Source organism: Sylvia atricapilla, chromosome 3, assembly GCF_009819655.1.
Source record: "Sylvia atricapilla isolate bSylAtr1 chromosome 3, bSylAtr1.pri, whole genome shotgun sequence".
Taxonomy (NCBI): Eukaryota; Metazoa; Chordata; class Aves; order Passeriformes; family Sylviidae; genus Sylvia; species Sylvia atricapilla.
In genome coordinates this window covers 31,013,845-31,036,981 of record NC_089142.1, presented here as the reverse complement: position 1 = coordinate 31,036,981, position 23,137 = coordinate 31,013,845, and the positions used below count along the sequence as shown (strand labels likewise).

Below are 23,137 nucleotides of genomic sequence, written 5' to 3'. Positions count from 1 at the left end.
GGTTATCCAGAAAAATGTTATTAAGAGTAAATTACTATTTACTATTAGGCTACTATTAAACCTTGTACTGACAACACACCTAAATCACAGTTGTCAGAGCAGCCAGTCAATTGCACCTTATTTCAAAGTTTTGTGTCTGAAAGAGTAAGGTTATAATTCTAGAGCTGAGCCCCTTAGAAATGGTCCAAAAAATGTCTGTTATATTTGTATTGCAGTGATGTTTCAAATTCAAGATATCATAAATGGGGAATATATATATATTTCTTTATTTAATCTGCTCTTGGAGTGGCATTCAAAAAGTAACTATTCTTTGTCATCACAAAGATGTCAAATCCATATAAATATTAGAACAACATTTTGCTTGTGCCTCTATTGTTAATAACTTGCATAGCTCACAGAGAAAATGTGCTAAAAATATAGAAGATCCCGTAGAAACATTTGGAAACTGCAGTTTAGCTGTGAGTTTTACTTGGAAACAGGACAATAGAGAATATTCCTGCTATTGTTTCAAAAAAGCATGCTGCCACTAAGAACATTTCTTTAAAAGGACAGTATTAAATTGTGATTGAATTTTCAGAGAGATGAAGCAAAGTGCCCAGCTCTTCCAAATTCTTGTACCTGTACTCAAGACAGTGTGGGACCTCCAGGACCTCCTGGACCAGCTGTAAGTTACCAGCTGTAACCATTCACTGTAGAGAAATTTTCTGATTTTTAAATTTATGGAAGTAGTTTTCCATTGTGGTTTTGTGAAACAAATGCCTGTACCTGACATAGTTTCTATCAATATATCCTTAACAGCATGGTAATCCATACCCTTTTCATCAGCTCCTACCACACCTGCTTGGTTGTATGATCTTTTCCTATACTTCCAGTGTGATCACAGAGATTAACTCGTCATTGTTTGATAGGCTGAATGACCACACCTGCTTGGTTGTATGATCTTTTCCTATACTTCCAGTGTGATCACAGAGATTAACTCGTCATTGTTTGATAGGCTGAATGACTCTGGCCCAGTCTCTTGCACGTCACGTAAAAGATATTTTTAATGGACAGCAAAATATTTTTCCTAAAAACAGAGTCAAGATTTCACTCAAAGGAAACATTCTTTACTCTGTCAGGGAAGTAAATTACTTTATTTTTATAGGGAGAGATAGTAATTTATGAAATGGACATACTCCTATCAATTTCTTTGAATATTAGGGAGTTATATTCAGTCCAGTAGTCATACTTTGAAGCTATCAGAAGCTTCTTCAAATGCTGCATGAAGAATCTAATGCCCAGTTAAGTTGCCTGGTATCTACTAGAGAGGTATTCAGAGATTTTGATGAATATAAATTGAAGTTTATGTCTACAGAGACAAAAATCAATAATTTTTCATGGACTGGATTGGCAAGGCTGAAGCTGATATGTTTTCTATGAGTTCCTGATGCATATTTCATTCTACGACTCTTTTTAGCTGTGTGATCTGCATACTTCAAAACTTTGGGGCTTCACTTAAGAGTTTGTTAAGGTGAATCCATAATGCATGCTAGTATTATGCTGCTTTGCTTTCTATGTCTGAAATAGATTTTCTTTCCAAATACTCAATTTAGGGTGGCCCAGGTGCTAAAGGTCCCAGAGGTGAAAGGGGTTTGACTGGATCTTCTGTAAGTATGTTTCCCAAAATGCATCTATAATGATGTTATTACAGGCTTACCTGTATGAAAATTTTTATGCTTAGTCTAAGAATGTAGATTAAAAATCTGGTTGAAAATATGCCTTTATGTTACTTATGTGCAGCCTATCTATTTGAGAATACGTATCAGAGTCTGTGTAGTCTCAAAGGCATTGACCACATGTCAAGATACTGGGATTATGTGCATCAGAGTGTTAATACACATTCTGCAGCATTATTGTTCTCTCTTCTGCACAGAGGACATGGCAATACTTGTAATTGCCACTGTCAGAGGGCATGTATTTATCTGAGGCTGCCAACATGAATCAGAGAATAGCTTATGAAAAGGCATGCCTCTTGAACAACTATTTCCACAGTTGTTCTGAAGTATTAAATGTGTCTCCAGGCTTTTAACTTACCTTAAGTGTCTAACCCAAAGGATTTTGCAGTTATGGATTTCAGACAGGATTATAATTTACAGTTTTGTTTTAATTTTCTCCTTTAAGGGGCCTCCTGGTCCTCGTGGTGAGACAGGTCCTCCAGGCCCTCAAGGGCCCCCAGGTCCACAGGGCCCCAATGGGCTGTCAATCCCAGGAGAACCGGTGAGTGGCCCTTTTGAGTGCCATCAGCAGGCAATGCGTGTGGAGCCAGAGCTCTCCATGGGGGTGGTGGTCTTGGGAAGAGGGCAGCAACTTTGCCAGAGCATGCATTTGTCCCTGTAATGCAGTAGTATTGTGAAACACATCTCTTTCCAAAACAAGTCTCTTAATGCGATAGCACTTTCTGTCCTGAATGTTACATGTATCCCAGATTATGGGATTCTAATGAAGGGACAAAGTCTGAGTGCTGTAATGTAAGTTGTGCTGCTCTGTTTTCAGTCTTAATGTCTTTTCTATAGAGTTGCTAGGCATTCCAGTTTAAGGACTCAAAACTATCAAACTGAAGTACAGGAAAATTAGGCATGCAGTATTACTTTGAAGACTTTCTCACAGACTTACGTGTTCAGCTTCTATTTTCTGGCTTAAATGGTTAGCTAGGGTTTTCCTTGGCAACAGCATTCATATTTTAGCAAGATGCTATTTCTGATTTCATATGCATGCCTTCAAAGCCAGAATAATTCTCATTAACACTGATGAAGTTTCACTATGTTCTGGTATTTATAGAAGATAGCATACATAACTCTTCATTGTGAATGTATTAAGGCTCCTTTAGCCATATTTCAATAAATAATCACCCTAAAAGCAAGAATATAATTCTGATACATTTTATTTAGGATTAACTTGAATTTTAATATATTTAGGAGTTTTTTTATGAAGTCTTTGATCAAAACAAAAAGCTTATGGAAAGAAGAAGTGATGTCTGATGAAATGCTGTGTCATTTTTCATTTGATAATTGGTTACCTGCTCCATCTCTCCATCTGTATTAGAATTTGGGAAATGGAAAATAATGGAAAATAAAGTGTGCTTTAAGATAGACTTTAGGAACACCTTCTGCTTTGTAAGGACAAAGTAGAATGATTTTGTTACCCTGTGGAGATTCTTTTCATGTTTTTTTTTTTTTTTTTCATTATATACTGGGAGGAAAAATTTAATCAAGAAAATCTAGAAGCACCAAACAGCAAGAAAGCAAAAACATTCCTTTTACATGTGTAATACAAATAATACATTTATTTGTCACATTCACTTGAAAAAGTCTGAAAAATGAAAACACCAACATTTGTGGAATTTCTCATTAGCTGATAAGAATTTAGGGCACTTTTGAGTCATGTACTTTCATTTTTTGTATCCATGTTCTCAGTATATGTTTACAATTTTTTGATTAGTACCAGTTTTTTAATGCTGAATTATCATGAAAGCCATTGAAAAAAATAGGTATTGTATTGTCAAGTTTAGCACATGTGTGTTTGGACTGTGCATTTATGCTACAGTGCTGTAGCATATATGGAAGGCAAGCTAGTTGTGAAAGGCAACAAATTGCTTCTTTATATGCTTCTACACCTTGTGTCCTGGAAGTCTGATGTATTCTGTAATCACCTGTGAAAATTATAGGGTCGCCAAGGAATGAAGGGGGATGCTGGCCAGCCTGGACTCCCAGGGCGATCGGTAAGTCGACACTTAGACAAGATAATGTCATTTTGCACTATTTCATATGCAACCCGGCTGCTGGACAGCTGTCTTTGACATCACTAGGAGTCATGGGCTCTTCTCACACCTCCCTTGGCCACAGTGTTGGAAACACAGTTACCTTTACACTCAGAAATTTGAAATGTAGGTAAGAAGCCATTCAAAACAGCAAACGTGAAAAAAACAGCTTTGCTTGGTCAAGCCAAATGTCCATTTGGGCAGTTGTGAATGTACAATGATGGATCAGTGGATTAGGAAGAGTAGTTTGATAATTCCCCATTTCCCCATGAAATTCTCTCATCTTCTGGCCACTTGTAGTTAAATGTCTTATTAAAATAAAGATTGCAGAACCTTTGCTGAACCCTTCTTTAGCAATGTGCCTAATTACTTTCTACTTGTGGAATTCAAATGGCCTTGGGACATTATTTGTATGCTTTCTGAAAGAAGAAAGCAATATTAAAGTTCACTTATGTGCAGATTTCTGTATTGTAAATCATACAAGGAGGAGAAAAAATTAGGGTCCTTCTTAATTGGCCAAATTTATGGATAATCTAAGGTCATTGATATGCACATCATGGCATAATGAATATTCCTTAGGTACTACATTGCCTTAATTTTACTGATCATAAAAAAAAAAAAACCAAAAAACCAAAAAAAAAACCAACAAAAAAAACCAAACCAAACCAAAAAAAAAAAAAAAAACCACCTATATTAGGAACACTTAAATATTGTGGACTTAGTTTTATATATCAGATAAGGTTAGTCATGAGCCAAGGGCCTTGTATTCTTTAGCTGTTTCATTAGTCCTTATAACCCTGAGTAATATACTTCCTGTAGGAAGCAATGCTGCATGTTAGTGTACAAGGAGATTAGACAGAAAGACAGAAAAGAGGGAAGAACATATATACTTGAGATATATGGAATGACATAGCAGTAATGTTTGTTCTGTTATGGATAAATTTCTTATTCTTTCTTCCTCCAGGGAACACCAGGTTTACCTGGTCCACCTGGACCAGTGGGACCTCCAGGAGAAAGGGTAAGGTTTCCTCAGTTTATGTTCTGAAAAGATCAAGCAATGTCATTTTTGTGTGTTGTTGGATTTTTGCCCTTCTTTATATACCTTTTAATTTTCAAATATTTTTTTCAAGAGGAGTCCTTTTATCCATATCCCTTCTGTAGAGACAAAAGCAGGAGGGTTGGAAACACCTCAGGGGTGAAAACCTCCCCAGACAGCTATTGGTAGCCAGATAGGTTCTGTAAAATTTGCACTGCTCCCTTCCCTGACTAGATTCTCAGCTCCCTTCACCCATAGAGCAGTACGTCCCCTGGGCAGGGCTCTGCCGAGGGACTCATCCCTGCTGTCTTCCCTGCATTGTTGCTGCTGCAGGGGATCCCTTTGAAATTGCTCAACATCTGGGATATGTCATATTGGTCAGGAATCTGTCTGTGCCAAACTTAAGTGCCCCTAAACCTTTGACTATCAGGGACTTCTTTGGATAGACAACTCTGAAATGTCTTCCTAATGAAGGGCATGTACACAGGTATTTAATTGTGGAGTTGTTGCGATTCTTTTCTTCTAACTGGAGACAAGTAAATCTCTTTTGTCATCACAGTGGAATATCACCTTTATGGTGACTGATGCAATTATTTGCCTTTACAGGCAAAATTAATAGCTAATATATGCATTTATAGCTGTCCTTTAGAGGGAATTGATAACTGGAAATGAAAATAGATGACTGTGCTGTAGTCAGTTGCCAAAGACGATGCTGTTGGATTGATGGGTCATGGACCATCAACATGGACTTGTGAATGTTATGTTGGATTACTGAAATGGGATTTCTCAGCATTCATTCTTGCAGGGGAAATATCTGAGAGGGAGGTGGCTCTCCAGTTACGTATAAACCTCTGATTGTCCAGTTAAACTGTGAATGAGAGAACAGTGAAAAGAGAGATTTTGCTCCTCTGGGATAGAATAATGATTCCTTTTCTTAAAAATATTAAGAAATGTTGATTTAATTTCCAGTTTATCAACAGCAGCTGAACATCTAAAGTGTCTGAAGCTCATTGTTCCATAGCCTTCTCCAGCATGATTTGTGATAGCTATTTTATAACTTATATTGTGGATAGGTTTTAAAAGAAATACTAGTAATAATCAGGAGTATTACAATTATATAATTGTAAAGACATTTTTTCTCTGATCTTGCTTTTGTTTTTGAATAGGGTTTCACAGGAAAAGATGGTCCCACAGGTCCCAGAGGCCCACCAGGACCAGCGGTAAATATAATTTTGTCTTTGATATACTCTGAATTAAGAGACTTGAACCAAGCCACACTGACATTTTCAATTTTTGTCAAATATGAAATGGATTCTTTTGCTCAATCTCCTAAATGGGTCTAAAAAACTCTTGGTAGAAGGTGAGCAGACAGCTGGGCAAAGCATATATTCACAAACATTTGTGGATTTGAAGAGTGGTTTTGAAACCAATTTCTGCCGGAGTAAATAAGGGAAGAACCAGTTTATCTAGTTCTTTAGCCATGATCTCTAAATGCATAGCTAGGTCTTCTGAAACCAATTAGCTTATTACTTAAGTGTACTTATTGTATACTGATGAAAACAAAGACTGTTAATAGAAATTTTTCATGATAAGAGTATTTGAGGATTAGTTTTTGCTTAAAGAGATGCTTCATTGTGTTTTGTGGGACCATGCTAGAAAAGAGGCTGGCTGTTAGAGAAAAGCCTGTGTTGGATCAGACAGCCTGAGATAGGCAAGTTGCTGCAGCTCCATGCCACCAGGTCCAACATATAGCAAGTTGGAAGGTGCATTTCCAGAAGGCAGATGCACACAGAGCACATATTTGCATTACATATATAGATAGCAGTCTCTAAGGCAGGGTATTATTTGGGCTGGCCCCAGTCCTGCACTGTCAGCTTTCTTATGTTTCTTTGTGAATGTGCAGATGAGCTTTTGTCACATGATCTTTTAAATTTTATATTTATCTAGTGTCACTAGAATGCCTTATCGTCTTCTTGTTATGGATTTTTGCATGAATCACAGGTCTGCTAGGTGAACTCAGAAGGTGAAACTGTTTTGTACTGCATTAGGAATTGGTCATTAAGGATGATACCAAAAACATATACACACCCCCTGCATCTTTTAGTGCTGAAACGCCTGTGGCGTTATGTAGAAGAATACATTTCCAAGAAGAAACAAACTGTTTCTTCCATAAAAAAAGGTAAAGCCTGATATGTACCTAACAGAAAACAACCTGATCGGAACCATTTTCAATATTGCTTTGTACTCAACACAGTAACGCATTTGTTATTAGTGCTCAGGTTGTGCATTTCCACAACTCATTTTACATGTCTTCTGTTGCAGGGTGCTCCCGGAGTTCCAGGAGTTGCTGGTCCAAGTGGAAAACCAGGGAAACCAGGAGATCGTGGGACACCAGTAAGATAATGATACACTTAGAGTATCAAATTTAAAATTATAGTCTGTTGATGAACATGAGACTTTTGCTGCTTTAAATAGTTGTCTTGCACTTATGATGGTGGTTAATACGGTGGAGCTGACCTAAACCCACAAGTCATTTTTTAAAAATAATTTTGTTTTTATAGTATGCCATTTTGCTGAGTTTAATAGTTGGGGCTGGAAACTGTGGTCTCTGGTTTCCACTAAAAAGATTGTAGGCTATTATGTGCCAAGACATATATTCATTCCTACAGTGCATAAGCATGAAAAACTAGGTCAGCAAAATGATTGTAAAGTCTTTACATTAGTGCATGTGTGTGTAGTAAAGAAGTGATAAACTGCTGAAGGAGGAGAATCTTTGATAATATTACATAATCAGTTCTGTTTTGCAAATGTTTCTTTTCACATTGTTATTTCAAAATTATTTAGGAATGGTTTCTGTGGGTTCTATTCAGACTTTTAAAGTGCTTCCTGAACTGGGAGAAAGAGCAGGAGGTGCTGCCTCCCACCAACAGTTTCAGGAGAAAATTTGATTTTATTAATTTATAGGATCTCTGAGAAATTATGCTTGAGTCAGGAGTGGAGACAGAAAACGAAATGAGAAGTCTTTCATTACTTGTGAATAATGTATGGCAGTCATCTAGAATTTTCCATCCTGCCTCATGTAGTTGAATATAAAAAAGCTGGATAATTTGAAAGAATATGTAGAAGATTGGGAAACTTGATGGCCATGAAGTGGAAGCTCCCAGGAGCACCTGGAAGATGGGTCATTTTCTCATACACAAGTTGAATTCAGTCTGTGTTCGCCTGACTATAAATTCCATTTCCCCTTGTAGTAAAGGACATGGAGTGTCTTAGGAAAGTCTTGAAGCTTTTCTGCCTTTAGACATACATTGCTAATGGGATATTTATGGTTAGATGTTGAATAGATGTGGCAGGAGCAAAAAGTGCTGTGCTTTGTTCATGAGGGAGCTTTAAATTGTCAGGTGTATCTGATATTTCCTTCACCTGAGAATGGATAGCTGACCCACTTCAGAAGCAAAGATCTTCTGCAGGTAAATAATGCATTTAGAAGGAAATCTGGCTACAAGCCCAGTTTAAAGGCTTTTGCAAAGCAAGGCAGTCAACTCCTGTCCAAGCACCATGTCTAAATTCTCCTGCACTCAATTTTTAAGAGTTCCTTTCAGTTAGAAATGCATTTTTTTCCCAGCAGTTATTACACTTTCTTGTAATGGGACACTGCGCATCATATTTACCATTTCTAATGTTTCTAGAACAGATCCCAGCAGGAATTCTGGCTTGCACCTTGAACAGATGTTTTATCAGATTCCTGGTGGACAGAATATCAAGGCCTTCCTTTGTTTGCAGTATTACAGTTGCCAAAGGTGCAGCCTCACAGCCAAATGCAACTTGCACTGTCATGAATCATAATTCTGCCTGAAGAGAAAAATAATGAGGCTTCACATTGCCTCTGGTAAATACAAGGAATAAATAATTTTTGACCAGATCCTGCCAGTTTTTCTTCTATCTGAACAATCTGTAATGGTAGTACTATTAAATTGGAGTCAGGAGAAAGACCACTGCAAACTAAGGGATATTGCATTCCAGGTAAAAGGTACAGTTACCTTCAAATTATGAGCAGCCTTGGTGTTATGAAGTTACTTCCAGTGAATGTGGTCAGCTGGAGCTCCTTCCTGAGGTATTCAATATCACTAAAGTGCTAAGCCGAGGCAAACCACACTGTAAACATTTCTCTACCTCACTGTGTACTTATGCTAGAACAAGTATATCCTAGAAGTGTTAACTGAATTTTCATGGAAATAGGAAATTTGGCTTTTTGGTCTGCTTGCAAGTACCTCCAAGAGAAACTTAGGTGTTTTTTCCAGTGTAGCAATAAAATGACTGAAAAAGGAACTGTAAGGACACAAATGACTTGGTAATTTATTGAGAACTGTGTGCAAGCTATCCTAGAGGAAACTAAAGTATCTGTCATCTGTCTGGTCAGAGTGGGAACTCCATAGTGGTTCATACACATCTCATAAGGTAGCAACCATCAGCAGTAAGAAAGACTCATTAAACTAGAAGGGGATATTGGTTCAGGAAGAAGTGAATATATTTCCAATGAATGAACATAATGGGAAATAGAAGATGTTGGACTATTGGAGAAGAAAAATTCCAGTACTTGTTGTTTTATAGGTGTGAGACTGAAAACAGTCACGATGAATAGGCAGACTAAATTGAGTTAAGGTAGAGCTGTCCTGTTTATAAAACAGGGTCTGACTTTGTTGATTTAGATGGTTGTAGGGGAAAAATGCAAGGCATTTAAATTTAGTAAGTAAGGTGTTATTAAACTGATGCCTCTAGGACCAAATAAACTGTGAAAACCTTTCGAGAGTAGTCCAAGTCTGTTGTGAGTTACATGCAGGTTTTGAGAATTTTGCACTTTGCTGCCCTGTGTTCACTGCTCTTGCATCCATCTAGCAGATGTCCTAGATGAAGCCTGAGAAAGGCAGTGCTTTGGGAGCAATGAGCTGGTGGTTCTTGAGGGAAGCAAACATTCTTTTGGGAAAAACAATTGAGCATATTATCTTTAGAAGTAAAAATAGCAAAACTTCCTTTGTTTTGTCCTCCTTCAGCAGCAGAACTATGCTGTGGCCCCAGCCTTCATCCCACAGTACAGAAAAATCCCACATGCAGCATAAACCAGCTTTTCCTTGCAGTGACCCCAAGTGACTCCCTCATTGCAAGATGTCAACAAAACAGATTTCCATTAGCAGCTGCTGTTTCTCAAAATGGTGTCAAGCAGTTGGCTAAACTGCACTTCTTTGTCTATTAAAACAAAATAAACTGAAATTTAAGAGCATATAACCAAGTGAGAAGAAGATGCAAATAATAACTCAGTAATTGTAGTTGCAATTTTTTTTTAATTTGTTTCTAAAATATCCAAGTGGAAAATGCACAAAATTATTGACATGGCCAGTCAGCTTCTAATCTTCAAATTTTAAAATTAGTTCCAAATAGGCTGTAGACTTCCAGCCATAAGACTGAATTGGCATGTGTTTACAAGGTCACTAATTGAAGAATGAGGCTCATTTTATTTCAATGAATTTTAAAATTGACCCTGCATTGCTTATAATAAAGGAATGGCATAAGCATTTTCCTCACTTGGGGACCTTCTTGTCAATAATTTGGAACAATGTTGTGTTCTTGCTGCCAGAGCACCTCCCTATTGTACCAACATGGCTTGTAGTTGAAGACAGCCTGACAATCTTTTCTTGACCAGTCAGCAAAAATATTTCCAGAAACAATATAATGGATTTGAACATTTTAACTTTGCACGCTTTTTTTCTGTCTTGCCTTGTCTCTTGCCTGGTCTCTTGCCCGGTCTCTTGCCCGGTCTCTTGCCCGGTCTCTTGCCCGGTCTCTTGCCCGGTCTCTTGCCCGGTCTCTTGCCCGGTCTCTTGCCCGGTCTCTTGCCCGGTCTCTTGCCCGGTCTCTTCTCTTCTCTTCTCTTCTCTTCTCTTCTCTTCTCTTCTCTTCTCTTCTCTTCTCTTCTCTTCTCTTCTCTTCTCTTCTCTTCTCTTCTCTTCTCTTCTCTTCTCTTCTCTTCTCTTCTCTTCTCTTCTCTTCTCTTCTCTTCTCTTCTCTTCTCTTCTCTTCTCTTCTCTTCTCTTCTCTTCTCTTCTCTTCTCTTCTCTGTATAGTTCTGGTTATATGAATTTTCTGGCAAGGAAATTGGAACATGGCATTTAAAGGAATTATCAGGATATTTTCAGGATAGTAGATGCAAATCTGATTTATAATGCCTGCACTTGCCTAGTGAATAAACAAAAGATGTACTGTATTACTTCTGGTAGAAGGTCATACTACGAAAGGCTTAGAACAAATGAGAAATAAGAGAAGCAGGTATTACAAATACATACAGAGCAGATAATTTTAAAGGAATATGCTTGCAGGAAATAGAAAAATTTACAAGTTTCAAACAGAAAGAGAAGCAAGAATAGTTTTTCTACCATTTTCCCCCAGATTTTCATGTAATAGACTAGTGCAATTCAGAAACCTACAGTTCTGTTCAATGGATATTTCAGATACATGTAAAAGTTTATGAATGAGATGTTAATGTCTGTTTATTTGGGCATCAAATTAAGGTTTTTTAGAGCTTCAGTACATCATCATTTACCACAACATTAATTACTGGAGACTGACAGACAGAAATGTCATATTTTCCTGATGGTTTTAGTTGTTACTATTTATTTATGGTATGGCATTTACAAGTCCACAGTCTGTTTCAGCATGTGGCTGTAATAAGCTAAAACTAAAAGACAGACATTTTCCCGTGGACTACACAGAGTAAGAAAAATATAGATGAAAGGCAAAGGACAGAAGGGAAAAGACATTCATCAGCTTCATGGGTATATTTTGTAAGTATAGCAGCTGCCTCATTGGTGGCATAACTTATTCCAATGGCACATTTATGGTGTCACAATTTTAAATTTTTCATTTTAGTCTGTACAATTAATTCTGCAAGAACTATCTGTTATTCATGATGCAAATGTACCATATAACATCTACTTAACTTGGTGATGGATGAACTGTCTCATATTTTCTGTAGCATGTCATGGGGTAGGTGTGTGCAGCAGAGGAGCTCAGAGACCACACTGAGTTCATACCCTGACATACCCAAAGGGCATTTGTCTGCCCAAACCCTTAACAGAATTCTGTGAAACAGTGTCACCACATGTGAGGGGTGTCTGCTGTGACCTCAGTGGAATGATTTGGTGTTTCGTGTTGTTGAAATTAATTGCGGGTACTGTAGGAATGTTATGAGAAACAGCTGCAGCCCACACTTGGCCTTTGCTTTGTTAATGGTGATAAATAGATTCCTTAAAGAAATATTACAGTGTAAAAAGCAGTAACACTCAGGATGTGTGTGTTACAATGTGAAGAGCCATGCAGAGTAGCATACGACCAAACTGATCTTTCACCTTTGAAATATGCCTTATGTTCAAGTAGTAATTTAGGCTAGAAAGGAAAATGAATGTGAATTCATGCTAGCTCCATTATTCCTGGTGTTTTTCATATATGCAGACATATATAGAAATTAGAATCAGTCTTTCTGGTTTGCTTCTTACATAATATTCTTGAAAACTGAAAACCCCACAACTGCTAAACTATTCAAAGGCAAATGGAAAGTGCTGCTAGAGAAAAGTTGGCAAATGTTAGTAATTGTAAAGGAGTTAAAACTAAGACTTCTATGGGACATTTTTAAGACTAGAAATGGTTGAGAATTAAGAGGGAAATTGTTTTTAAAAATAGAATAAGTACTCTCTTCATGTGATGTGTCATCTCTGCATAACTCTATTTCATTTAATATAGAATCCTTTTCATATGGATTCAAGAAGACAACTACCCTTCCTTGACATGTATTATTCTTCCTAATATAACTTTTTAAATAAGTTGTCTTAAAATCAAACTGTCATATATAACTCACATAAGACCATTGACCATTTACAAAAATATAATTCTAGAAATTCAATTCTTTGAAATTGACAGTGTGATCCAAGTGTCAGAATACATCCATTTTTTTGGTCCTAGTTCGAATTTTTCCTTCAGATCTTTTTCTTTTGCATCTATTAGTGAGTTTGATGACAGACAAAAGATAATTGTTTCTCTACTCTTTTCTGGCATATGCTTTAGCATCTCTGAAATGAAAAGTTCAAGAGAACCAGATCTTTCTTCTTGAAGAAGTCAAAACTTTCCTAGAATTACACATCTCAAACTTATAGCTAGGGTAAATAACATAATCCTTCAGTTTCTTAATTTTTACTTATTTATTTTAGGGTACACCTGGAATGAAGGGAGAAAAAGGTGACAGAGTAAGTCTGCTTAAAAGTCAATTCTTCTCATAATTTTAAAACTAAACACTACGTCTTTAAAAGTACAGACACTTGCTAATGAAACACTTGTTTTGCATTTGATTATTTAGGGTGATATTGCTTCTCAAAACATGATGCGAGCTGTTGCAAGACAAGTTTGTGAACAACTGATAAATGGTAAACAGTGTTGCTTGCTTTGTATCCCATACAAGTAATTAAATACTTTCTTAAAAAGAGAAAACAAGAGTTTAAATTTTGAGTAAGAGACATTGCCCACAGCGCACAGCAAGACCTTGACCAATCTGATAGCTGTCCAATGCAAATGATTTAGTGGAAAAAATGTAGCAGCAAATTTTTTGCCAGATACAGAGGCTAGCTTGGTAATCACAGAATAGCAGAATAAGCTGAATTGAAATTAATATGTGACCTTTGGAAATACACATGAAGTTCTAACACTGAGGTTCCCTCTGTCATTTTGGTCCAAAATTACTTCATCTTTGCAATAAAATCAGTAACAGACATTAAATGTGTCTTATTTCAAGAGAAGGAAATCAGTGAGAAAAAGAATGCTTACCTCAGGTACTTTGCCAGCAGGGAAAGACAGATGAGTGCTGGGTAAATTTTGTGCACAGAATTGTGGTGCTATTGTGGTGCTATGCAAGTAGAAACAATATTTATTTGGAAAAGGACTTCAAATTGAATTTGTCCTCTACTGCCACATAGTGCAGCTCTGCAGCCCATGAAGTTGCTCTCCACAGAGCCTTTCTCTCTGACCCTGAAGCAATGCTTTTGCTATCAGTAGACCTGCCAAGAAAGACAGAAGCAAATTTGTTTTCAATATTGTATCTATTACAAGGGTAAGTTCTGGCTGAGGAAAACAGATCATATCTTTTGGATCATTAAGAGCGTTTGTGTACAGGGAGGAGGAAAGTATATCCTTTAAAATGTCTGTGACGGCTCCTAATAAAAACATGTCTATTAGTTAGCCATCACAGAAGAAGTAAAGTACATTTGTGAATGTGCTAGTCTTACAAATTAGGATATCATGTCCAAGATCTTTTACCATTTCTTAGAGCATCCCCACCTCTTTTTTCGTGTTCAGCTCATCTCTTCAGCGTTGCACTAGGACTGACACAATATACTAATCAGATGTGTCTCTCCATTAAGGTTTTTCCTGCATAGTTTCAAAATGCTGTTGCTTTTGTCCACACATCTTTTTTTTTGGAAATGAAATTTGCCCACATGCAGAAGGTGCAAGCCTGTGAATCCTACAGGGTTAAGAAAGGGACTTAATGGACTGTGCTGCTAACTCTACACATGAATAATTTATATTGGCTGTGGTAGCTGTGGAGGTCGGAAAGCATGTAGAAATGTGATACTACAGTTTTAGAAGTGGAGCAAATCCTTTGTGTTCTTCAGAGTAAAAACAACCTCTAAATAGAGCTCCAAGAGCAAAAAAAAAAAAGCCTCTTTTTTGATCTTAGAAGTTCTATGATAATTTTTTTAATGTCATTGGCTTCCAGAAGCTCCCGTACCTTTCCTCCCTGACACCCTCCCTCCTCCATTTATGTTCAGCCTTCTTATCAGACATTCATCTTAAGTTTCTCTAATTAATCTCTACTAATTTATCGAAAGAGAGCAAGAATAGGATTTAATTAAGAGAAATAATATTTTATTCCTTCCTACTCTGACAAAAGATTTTCACTCATTTCATATTTTTATTTTCCTTTGAAGGTCAAATGAGCCGGTTCAATCAAATGCTGAATCAAATCCCGAATGATTATTATTCAAACCGAAACCAGCCAGGGCCGCCAGGTCCACCTGGTCCCCCAGGAGCTGCTGGGACAAGAGGAGAACCTGGACCTGGAGGAAGACCAGGATTCCCAGGACCTCCTGGGGTTCAAGGACCACCTGGTGAAAGAGGTGAATAAATTCTGAGGCAGCTGTACTGTGGACGTAGTGCAGAGGCTCCCTGGGGAGCACTCTGCTCCCTTGACCATGTCAGACTAGGAAGCCCTGCTGGGCCAGTTGGATTGCCTGAGGGACACTGGTGCACTGAAGGACAAGGCTAACTAGATCAGTGCATTCCTGTCTCTCTCTTGCTCAGGTTTAATGAAATACAAATTGGTATAACATTTTGGCTGCTGTCTGAGACTTCCACATAATATCCCAGGAAAGCAAATGTTCTCAGATCTCTTCTGGCACTAAACAGCTGCATCTTGAAAGTCTGTTTGGAGTAACACAACTCTTTGCAAAATAGAGCACTGAATAAGAGAGAAAATGAGTTATTAGCAAGTATAAAGTGTAGGATTTAAAATAATTACATCAACATCCTTAGCTTTTTACAATAATCTGAGAGAGGGAAGCAACCGAACTGAATGTGAACATATGGGTAAACTTACTTTTTGGCTATCTGGGATCACTGCAATCACATGGGGTTTTTGTAGTGTACTATTTTGCTTATTTCCGCTACTCTATAATAGCACAGACTCAGTGCTATGTTTTCTAGGTTATATCTTATACACTCTTTTAAAAAGGCTAGGACTAATTCAAGGAATTCAGAAGAATTTCTTATACTTTTTTTCATTATAGCTGTTCCTAAGAAAGTGTAAACCATCCTTTATAGCAAAAGTATGCTAGACTGAAAATATCTTCATGACTGTAGTTTAAAATAAGAAGATTCTGTGATGTTTCAGTATCACAAAGCTTTTCTATGTTTGAGAGAGTTTATTTGTGCTAAGCTACATCTACATCCTCTTTTATTCTTGAGTTACTATATTAACATCCAAATTATTTTCCCAAATTCACATTTCGGCATCTGTAGAACATAAATTTTAACCATTCTTGTTGCATTAAATCATAGGAAGTAAATATTAATGTCAGTGGGAGAGTGTGAAGAAATATCCATTGATGCAGTGTCCTTTCTTTGATTTTCATTGCCTTTTCACTATTCTGTAGGGATCCCTGGAGAGAAAGGTGAAAGAGGGACTGGATCCCAAGGACCACGAGGTTTGCCAGGACCACCTGGTAAGTATTTTTTGTTTAGTCAGATCACAGAAAAGTGGGAGAAAAACAAACATTTCTTTATAGAGAAACAGATTAGATATGGTGAAGGAAGATCCTTTGCCCACTTCATATTTTTCACATGTATTATTCTAATAAATTCGTAGGAAACCACTGCAAAAATAGTAATTTAGAAAGATTTTTTGATGTGGCTAATAGGTATCTATCTTTATCTTTTAATTTAGTCATCTGACATGTTTGTTAATGTGAAAATGTGTTTAATGAAAATACATTGTCCAAATGTTTGACAGACATTTTCCATATGTCTTATCAGATTATCAGATGATTCTTTTATAGTACCTAGGGGTTCTTTTGTGTTTTTTTGTTTTTTTTGTTTGTTTGTTTTTACTTGTTGGACCACAAAATACTCCCAACGTGCGGAGTTAACAGATAATAGAGACAGATGATTTGATTATTAGTTTTGGTTTTTGCATAATGAAATTTTGTTTATGTCTTGGCATAAATCAGTTGCATCACTTGTTTCTGCTTGTAGTTTACTAGGCCAAAATGGCTTTTCATTACAGGAACCATAATATGCTTACAGCAAATTGTAGCCTGAGTTGCTCGAAGCTTTACTTTTCTGCTAACCATAATAAGACTGGTTCCAAAAAAAACATTACCTCATCTATCCTGGGGCTACTGGGCAGTATAACTGATGTACTCCTATATTTTAATTGAAATCCAGTGTTCTTGTCTAATCTAGTAGTTTCCCTTGAGATCATCATATCTTACACAAAGGGGAAATAAACCAGAGAATACATTGACGTTTGTTACTTGGCTCAAGCCCTACTAAATTAGTTTCTAAGAATAAATATTTAAATAAGCCACACACAGGGAAGGAACTAATGATGAGTCACACATCTAGATTTCTTTTGTTTTTTTCTTTCTGTTGACCCCCTATAGCAACAAAATGCAAGTACTTTCTCACCAAAGGCAGCCTGGGCTGTGTTGTCTAGACAGAAGTATTGTTAACTGTTTTATCAATATTGCTCTTAAAGAAAACAACCTCCCAACCTCTCAATTCTAAAATTAGGTCCACAAGGAGAATCTAGAACTGGTCCACCAGGCTCCACAGGATCACGAGGACCACCAGGGCCACCAGGCCGTCCTGGAAATGCGGGTATTCGTGGTCCCCCAGGGCCACCAGGATATTGTGATTCATCCCAGTGTGCTAGCATCCCTTACAATGGCCAAGGATTCCCAGGTAGGTTATGAACAACTCAACCTTAACCTTGCCCTAAAATAGCCTTCACAAATGTGGCTGTTCATATTGAGCTTCTTTACATGAGACAGTCCTGCTAATCTGAACATACTGAGTCATGAGGAGATGGCTGCAGTGAGCAGGCCTGCCTCATTGTAATGTGCAGGTATATGAGCAGCCATTTAGACTTTGGTGGAGGGTTACTTGATGTTATGCATGTTTTGTTTTAAATAGGAAGTAGTGAGTAAATATTGTAGTCTTTCTTTTTCTTAATGTAGATGGTTACTAGCTGGTAGTGTCATAGGATTTAAGTGACCAATTTCTTCTCTTCTTTTTTCCCCCTCTATCACCACCCTTTCCAATCGTCTTCAGAACAAGGTTGAATTCTCCATGTTTCTCTTGAAAAATAAAAGGAATGCTGTGGTTGCAGTTTCCATGTGTCTCTTTTTGAGCCATGTCAGGATTATTTATACAAAACTGATTCCTGAAATAAAAATTTTCCACAAAGGAAATCCATTTGATGATAGCAGTCCAGACAACTGTCCTACAATATCTACCAAGTTTAACACCATGGAGTCTCTGATTAGCCCTGAGTCATAAAAGCCTTCCACTTTGTGACACAGCTCAAAGCAGTTGGCTGCTTCTGGAACCAAAATGAAGGGTCACAGTGACCACGAATTTTTGACTGGAAAGATTCTAACATATTTTAACATGGGGATCCTGCAAGACCACAGTATTGTTAACAAATTAATATGTATGCTTTGCCAGATCTCAAAATTAGTGTATGTGATACTACTATTGGGTATGGTTTGCTGTTAGTTTAATTGTGCATGTATCCATGAAAAGAAAAAGAAAAGAAAATATATATATATATGTACACACTTGCAGACTCAGTGATACTGGTTGCAGAGCCAGGTGGTTGTGCAGATCTCACAAAAAAATCTTATTTAAATGAAAAATAAAGAAAATTGTACATGTGATTCAGCAGTGCTCTTTCTAGCAAGCCGCTATGTATACATATATAAATATATGCCTAAGACTTAACTGTTATGTATTTAGTTGGATGAAAGTATGTTTTTGCACATCAAATGGACTTTTTAAAAGACTAACATCATCTTTGACCTGTTTCAGGTTTCGGCTAACACATTTTCTAAGTCGCCAGTGCTGCTTACAGTTTGAATACATGAAAATCCTGTTTCTGAGATGTTTGCGCACGTGCTTATTAGAAAATGAGTCCGTATGGATATTTCACCACGGATATGGTTCTTGAACCATGTTGACCTCATAGAACGGGGAGATACTTTTACTAACACAACTCATGAATGAGATAAAGGACAGTGACGTCAATTCATTAAGCCTATTGCATTTCAATAATAAAATAGACAGTCTTTCTTTTTACAAAAAGACTTAGACCACCAAAAACCTCAGTGGCGAAGGAGGCTTGTAAAACTACTAACCAGCAAAGGTAACGCCACTAGAAGAGAGACAGATTTAACCTGGAAAATGAAAAATAACTTATGTAAATAGTAAACTAATTGTGGCTTGTAGATGATTTGTATGGGACTGTATCCACTAAAATCTGTTAACAACTCTATGTGATACTTTTGCATAAAAGCCTGCTGCTGCTTGCTGTATGCCAGAATAACATCTTTGACAACTTATGAAACCTACCTGCCTGTTTCTTGTTACCAATATGTCTGAATTGGGCCAGAAAACTTTTTTGTGTAATCTTGTTGGATCTGTAACTGCAGTTATAAATACCGAAGTTTTATAATAATTTTTCTTCTGTTTTGCTGTAGTTTTTGGTGTTCCTGAAGCACCAGCTGTAACTCGGTTTGTAACGAGGAACAGCACGACAAAATGACATGTACTGTATATTGCCGCTGGTGATAGTTATGTCTACACTTACTTTCCCATTCTCAGAGAAAATTAGTATATGCCAAACCCATCTCCTCATTTTACCTGCTCCATGTCTTCTATTAACTGTGCAGTTTAAAATAAAGCCCAATGCTTAGATTTACTGAAGTAGCTGTAAAATAGTAATTCTATTTGATTTTCTTGGGTTTGTTTGGGTTTTTTTAATAGTTTAACCATTATTTGTCCCTTGCTTAATTTATGACTCCTTCTGCACTGTTTTGTGTATTATAAATACAAAGCCTTTCAAGATGAATTTTAAACCTTTTCGTATTTTTCTGCCAAGAAAGCATTCAGGAGCAAAACTGAGAAATACCCCCAGTGAACTAACTATTTATGTATTTATTATATGAAAATAAGGTTGAATTAACATTATGTAGACAGACTAACTTTCATTGCATATGTGGATTCAAAGACATGCGATAACTATTGTGTTCAATCGGACAACTATTTTCAACCAGAACCATACGTGCCTGAAAGTGGACCCTATCAGCCTGAAGGTGAACCCTTTATAGTACCTATGGAGTCAGAAAGGAGAGAGGACGAGTATGAGGACTATGGAGTTGAAATGCATTCACCAGAATACCCTGAGCACATGCGCTGGAAAAGATCACTGTCAAGAAATGCAAAAACAAAACAGTAAAAGATCTGTGTCTTGGTTTGGGGTTGATGGTTTTTTTTTTTTCTTTTCTTTTCTTTTTTTTTTTTTTTTTTTCCTTTGGTTGATTTTTGTTTTGTTCTGTTTTGTTTTTTGCTGTGCTTGCATTTGCAGATACACACAGGGAGAGTGCATCATTTCTTTTGCAATATTGCTTTCTGGTGTTTTCATATCAGACGCACCCCTGTTTTGTATCTCGCTTATGTGGGGATAGCAATGTGTGTACCCAAACACTTCATGTTGCTCTGGAAATATTTGTAAAATACTGTTGCTTATAGTGGTTGCATACAGATTAAGGTGTGCATTCAGTTATCCCAGTGCTGTCTTTTCATTAAAATAATGTAAAAACAAATAGATTAAAAAAAAAAGAAAACCAAAAACCAAAACAAAAATAACCACAGAGCTGTTGCAAATTTTCTAAGGACTGTCTGCTTTAGCTCTTAATTTTTCTTCTTTTTCAAATGCATGTTTTCAGTTCAGTCAGATCACAGGTCTGCAATATCTATTTAAAAGAACCAAAATTTTCCCTCTCCTTCCAGTATCATTGTAATTTTCTTCTACTCTGAGTTACAATCTGCAGAGCATATAGTGCTCTTATACATTTCCTCTAAACACCACAAACATTAAGTAGCTGAAATCATTGTATCAACTGGATACAGTTTAATAATGCCTGAAATCTCCTTGTTTGTAGACACAGTTACATTTATGCCAAATTGCAGTCAATCCTGCAGAGATGGAATTGCATGTTTATGTTGTATATTTAGTATGGATTTTTTTTTCAGAATACAATGTTTCTTAGTTACCAAAAGCAGTTGGAAATTGTTTGCAAGACTATGGATATAGAATTGCTGCTTTTATATTTTAACTGCAAATTGTGAATTTCACTGCCTTATATTATTTATTTCTGAAATGAAAGAGGCATTTTTCAATAAAACTACTGAAAATGTATGTGTCTATTCATTTTTTGAAAGGCATTGTGGGACTGATATATTTGTATTGCTATTAGTTTTATTCAGGCAATAATCTGGAAATGACAGATATCAAAGATCAGTTAGAATGGGAATAAGTAGTGTTTGGGCTGTGGTGGCTAGAGGTGGTGGGATGAAAGCAGGAGGTGCTTCCTCTGTCTGGGGTATGAGTAACTTTTAGGAAATTCAGTCTGCAAGGCTTTTGGTGCAGAAAATGAGATTGACTGTGAGGATTAATTGCTGTCCTTTAGGGGATTTTTGGTGAATGGCTGCTGCAGGGAGAGAGAGACTTTCCACCTGAGCAACTATCTGAACTGCGCAGTGTATAAAGCTACACAGCCTCGAATTGCTGGTGTGTTGTGAGCATTGTGGCAGCACTGACATCAGCAAATAGCTTGCTTGAGGAAGCAGGGTGTGGTGTCTGCCGAGTTCCATCCTTCTCTATCCTTCTGTAGAGAGCTGGCTCCTCCCTGCTTGGGAGGTCACACAAGCTCTGATCACAGTGGTGGCTGTGATGGAGCTTTACCTGCAGAGGGTGATACGAGCGATTTGGGAAAGGAAAAACAGTGGGCCAGAAGAGTTTCTTACTAACTAAGGAGGAGAGAGTGGACTGGTGGTGGACTTTCTTTTCTGCGGTATCTCAACTCTCAACCTGAAAAGTAGAAATGTCTTTTGCTGTCAGACCTGGAGCAAAGCCTTTTGACATAACTGGTACAGCTGGAGCTGTGTTTCTTAAGATCATGCAGGACATCTGTCACAGAAGTCAAGCTAGATGTGCAGGCTGGCTTCCTGACCACTGACTCTTACTCTGCATTGGAAGCTGTTTGGCAAATTTTAGTGTCCACAAATGGAAATTACATAAATCCATAGACTGAATCAATCACTGACTGGTTATCAGTGAAATGAAATACAAACAAACAGCACTTCAAAGAGTAATCCTGATTACATCCACATGTCTTTTAGACTGTAAGAGACTAATTCTGGGTTGAGCAGAGGAAAGATAATCAAAGCTATTAATTCTTTATGCTTTTTTCTAAGTGTTCAGAGTTGAGTATCAAAAACATGTTCTGCAGTTTCACATACACTAAAGAAAGGCATGTGTCAGGCAGAAAAAGAAAAAGATACTGGTAGAAATTTGGAGAAGTGATTAAACCTTTATCTGAATTGTATTTAAAATTAATGACATCTTACATTGATCTCCCATTTGTCTTTTTCTGACATTGTCTCTAGGTCAAGTTTAACTAGATGCACATTTCTTCATTTGAAAGATTCCTTTCTGTCCTCAAATAGAAAATTTTACCTTTTATAAAGCATATATTTTAAATTATTTTTATTTCCTCACAAAATACACCAAATGCCTGCCAAAGATGCCTTGTATTTGTTCTTTATTGAAACCAATCCTAATAGAGATGCCACTATTTGATTATCTGGTGGCCTGAAATATTTAAACATTCATTGAAACCTGAGCTTATTGGTAGTCAATATATTTTAATGGCAAAATTCTGCTTACAGATCTGCAGAGTAGATGTAAGCTCTAGGTTGTTGCTCCCTACAAGCAAAGTATGAGTCGTGACCATCTGTGCACTTGAGATAAATGCCAATAAGCATTTATGTTTCATTTAAAAATCCCCATAATCCCCAAAGCTGTTAACACTTCTTTCACCTGTTTGACATGAGTCATATTTCTGACTACATTTTGAACCAAAAAGAACTTTCACTGGCCCATCCATAATATAAAGAAAATACTTTAGATGTTTGGCTAGCTTATAAATGAGTGTTTACTGTTTGAGGCCAACAAAGAAGAAAACTTATTTCCAGGAATTCTCAGGGGAATGACCCTAAGGAGGTAGTAGGGCTACTGATGACACTTCTGGGAAAGCTGTTGCAAAAGTGAGCCAAAGAAATCCTGGAAAAATACAGATTCAATGCAAATACAAACAAATTTCAGTTCCTGAATATCTCATATACAACTGAGCAGTTTAAATAGTCTGGCAGTTTGAAAGAAAGAAAGAAGTTGTTTGAAATCTGAATATTAATTGTATACACATTTCCTTTCATTTTGGCAAAAGCTGTGGATACAAACAAGCAGGTGGGAAAGGGCTGCAGCTTGCTTGAAATCAGTATGAAGCACTTGATAGGCTGAGGGAGTTGAGCGTGTCCAGCCTTGAGAAGAGATAACTGAGAGGGGACCTCATCAAACTCTGTAAGTG

At 37.1% G+C, this 23,137-nt stretch overlaps 1 protein-coding gene across 3 annotated transcripts in view; it reads left to right on the top strand.

Annotated features, from left to right (window-relative positions):
* COL12A1 (collagen type XII alpha 1 chain) overlaps positions 1–20,907 on the top strand; it is a 100,091-nt gene extending 79,184 nt beyond the window's left edge. Inside the window, exons 54-66 of one of the 3 annotated variants that reach the window (XM_066315028.1) lie at positions 578–664; positions 1,593–1,646; positions 2,161–2,256; positions 3,704–3,757; positions 4,761–4,814; positions 5,999–6,052; positions 7,155–7,226; positions 13,088–13,123; positions 13,234–13,300; positions 14,858–15,046; positions 16,082–16,150; positions 17,220–17,390; positions 19,763–20,907. In XM_066315028.1, coding sequence (XP_066171125.1) covers positions 578–664; positions 1,593–1,646; positions 2,161–2,256; positions 3,704–3,757; positions 4,761–4,814; positions 5,999–6,052; positions 7,155–7,226; positions 13,088–13,123; positions 13,234–13,300; positions 14,858–15,046; positions 16,082–16,150; positions 17,220–17,390; positions 19,763–19,944 — 1,185 coding nt within the window. In that variant the 3' untranslated portion in view covers positions 19,945–20,907. Of the gene's footprint in view, positions 1–577; positions 665–1,592; positions 1,647–2,160; positions 2,257–3,703; positions 3,758–4,760; positions 4,815–5,998; positions 6,053–7,154; positions 7,227–13,087; positions 13,124–13,233; positions 13,301–14,857; positions 15,047–16,081; positions 16,151–17,219; positions 17,391–17,759; positions 18,249–18,518 lie in introns of those variants that run through there. The other 2 variants (XM_066315025.1, XM_066315027.1) reach the window with 2 other exon arrangements.
* The last annotated feature ends 2,230 nt before the right edge of the window (positions 20,908–23,137 follow it).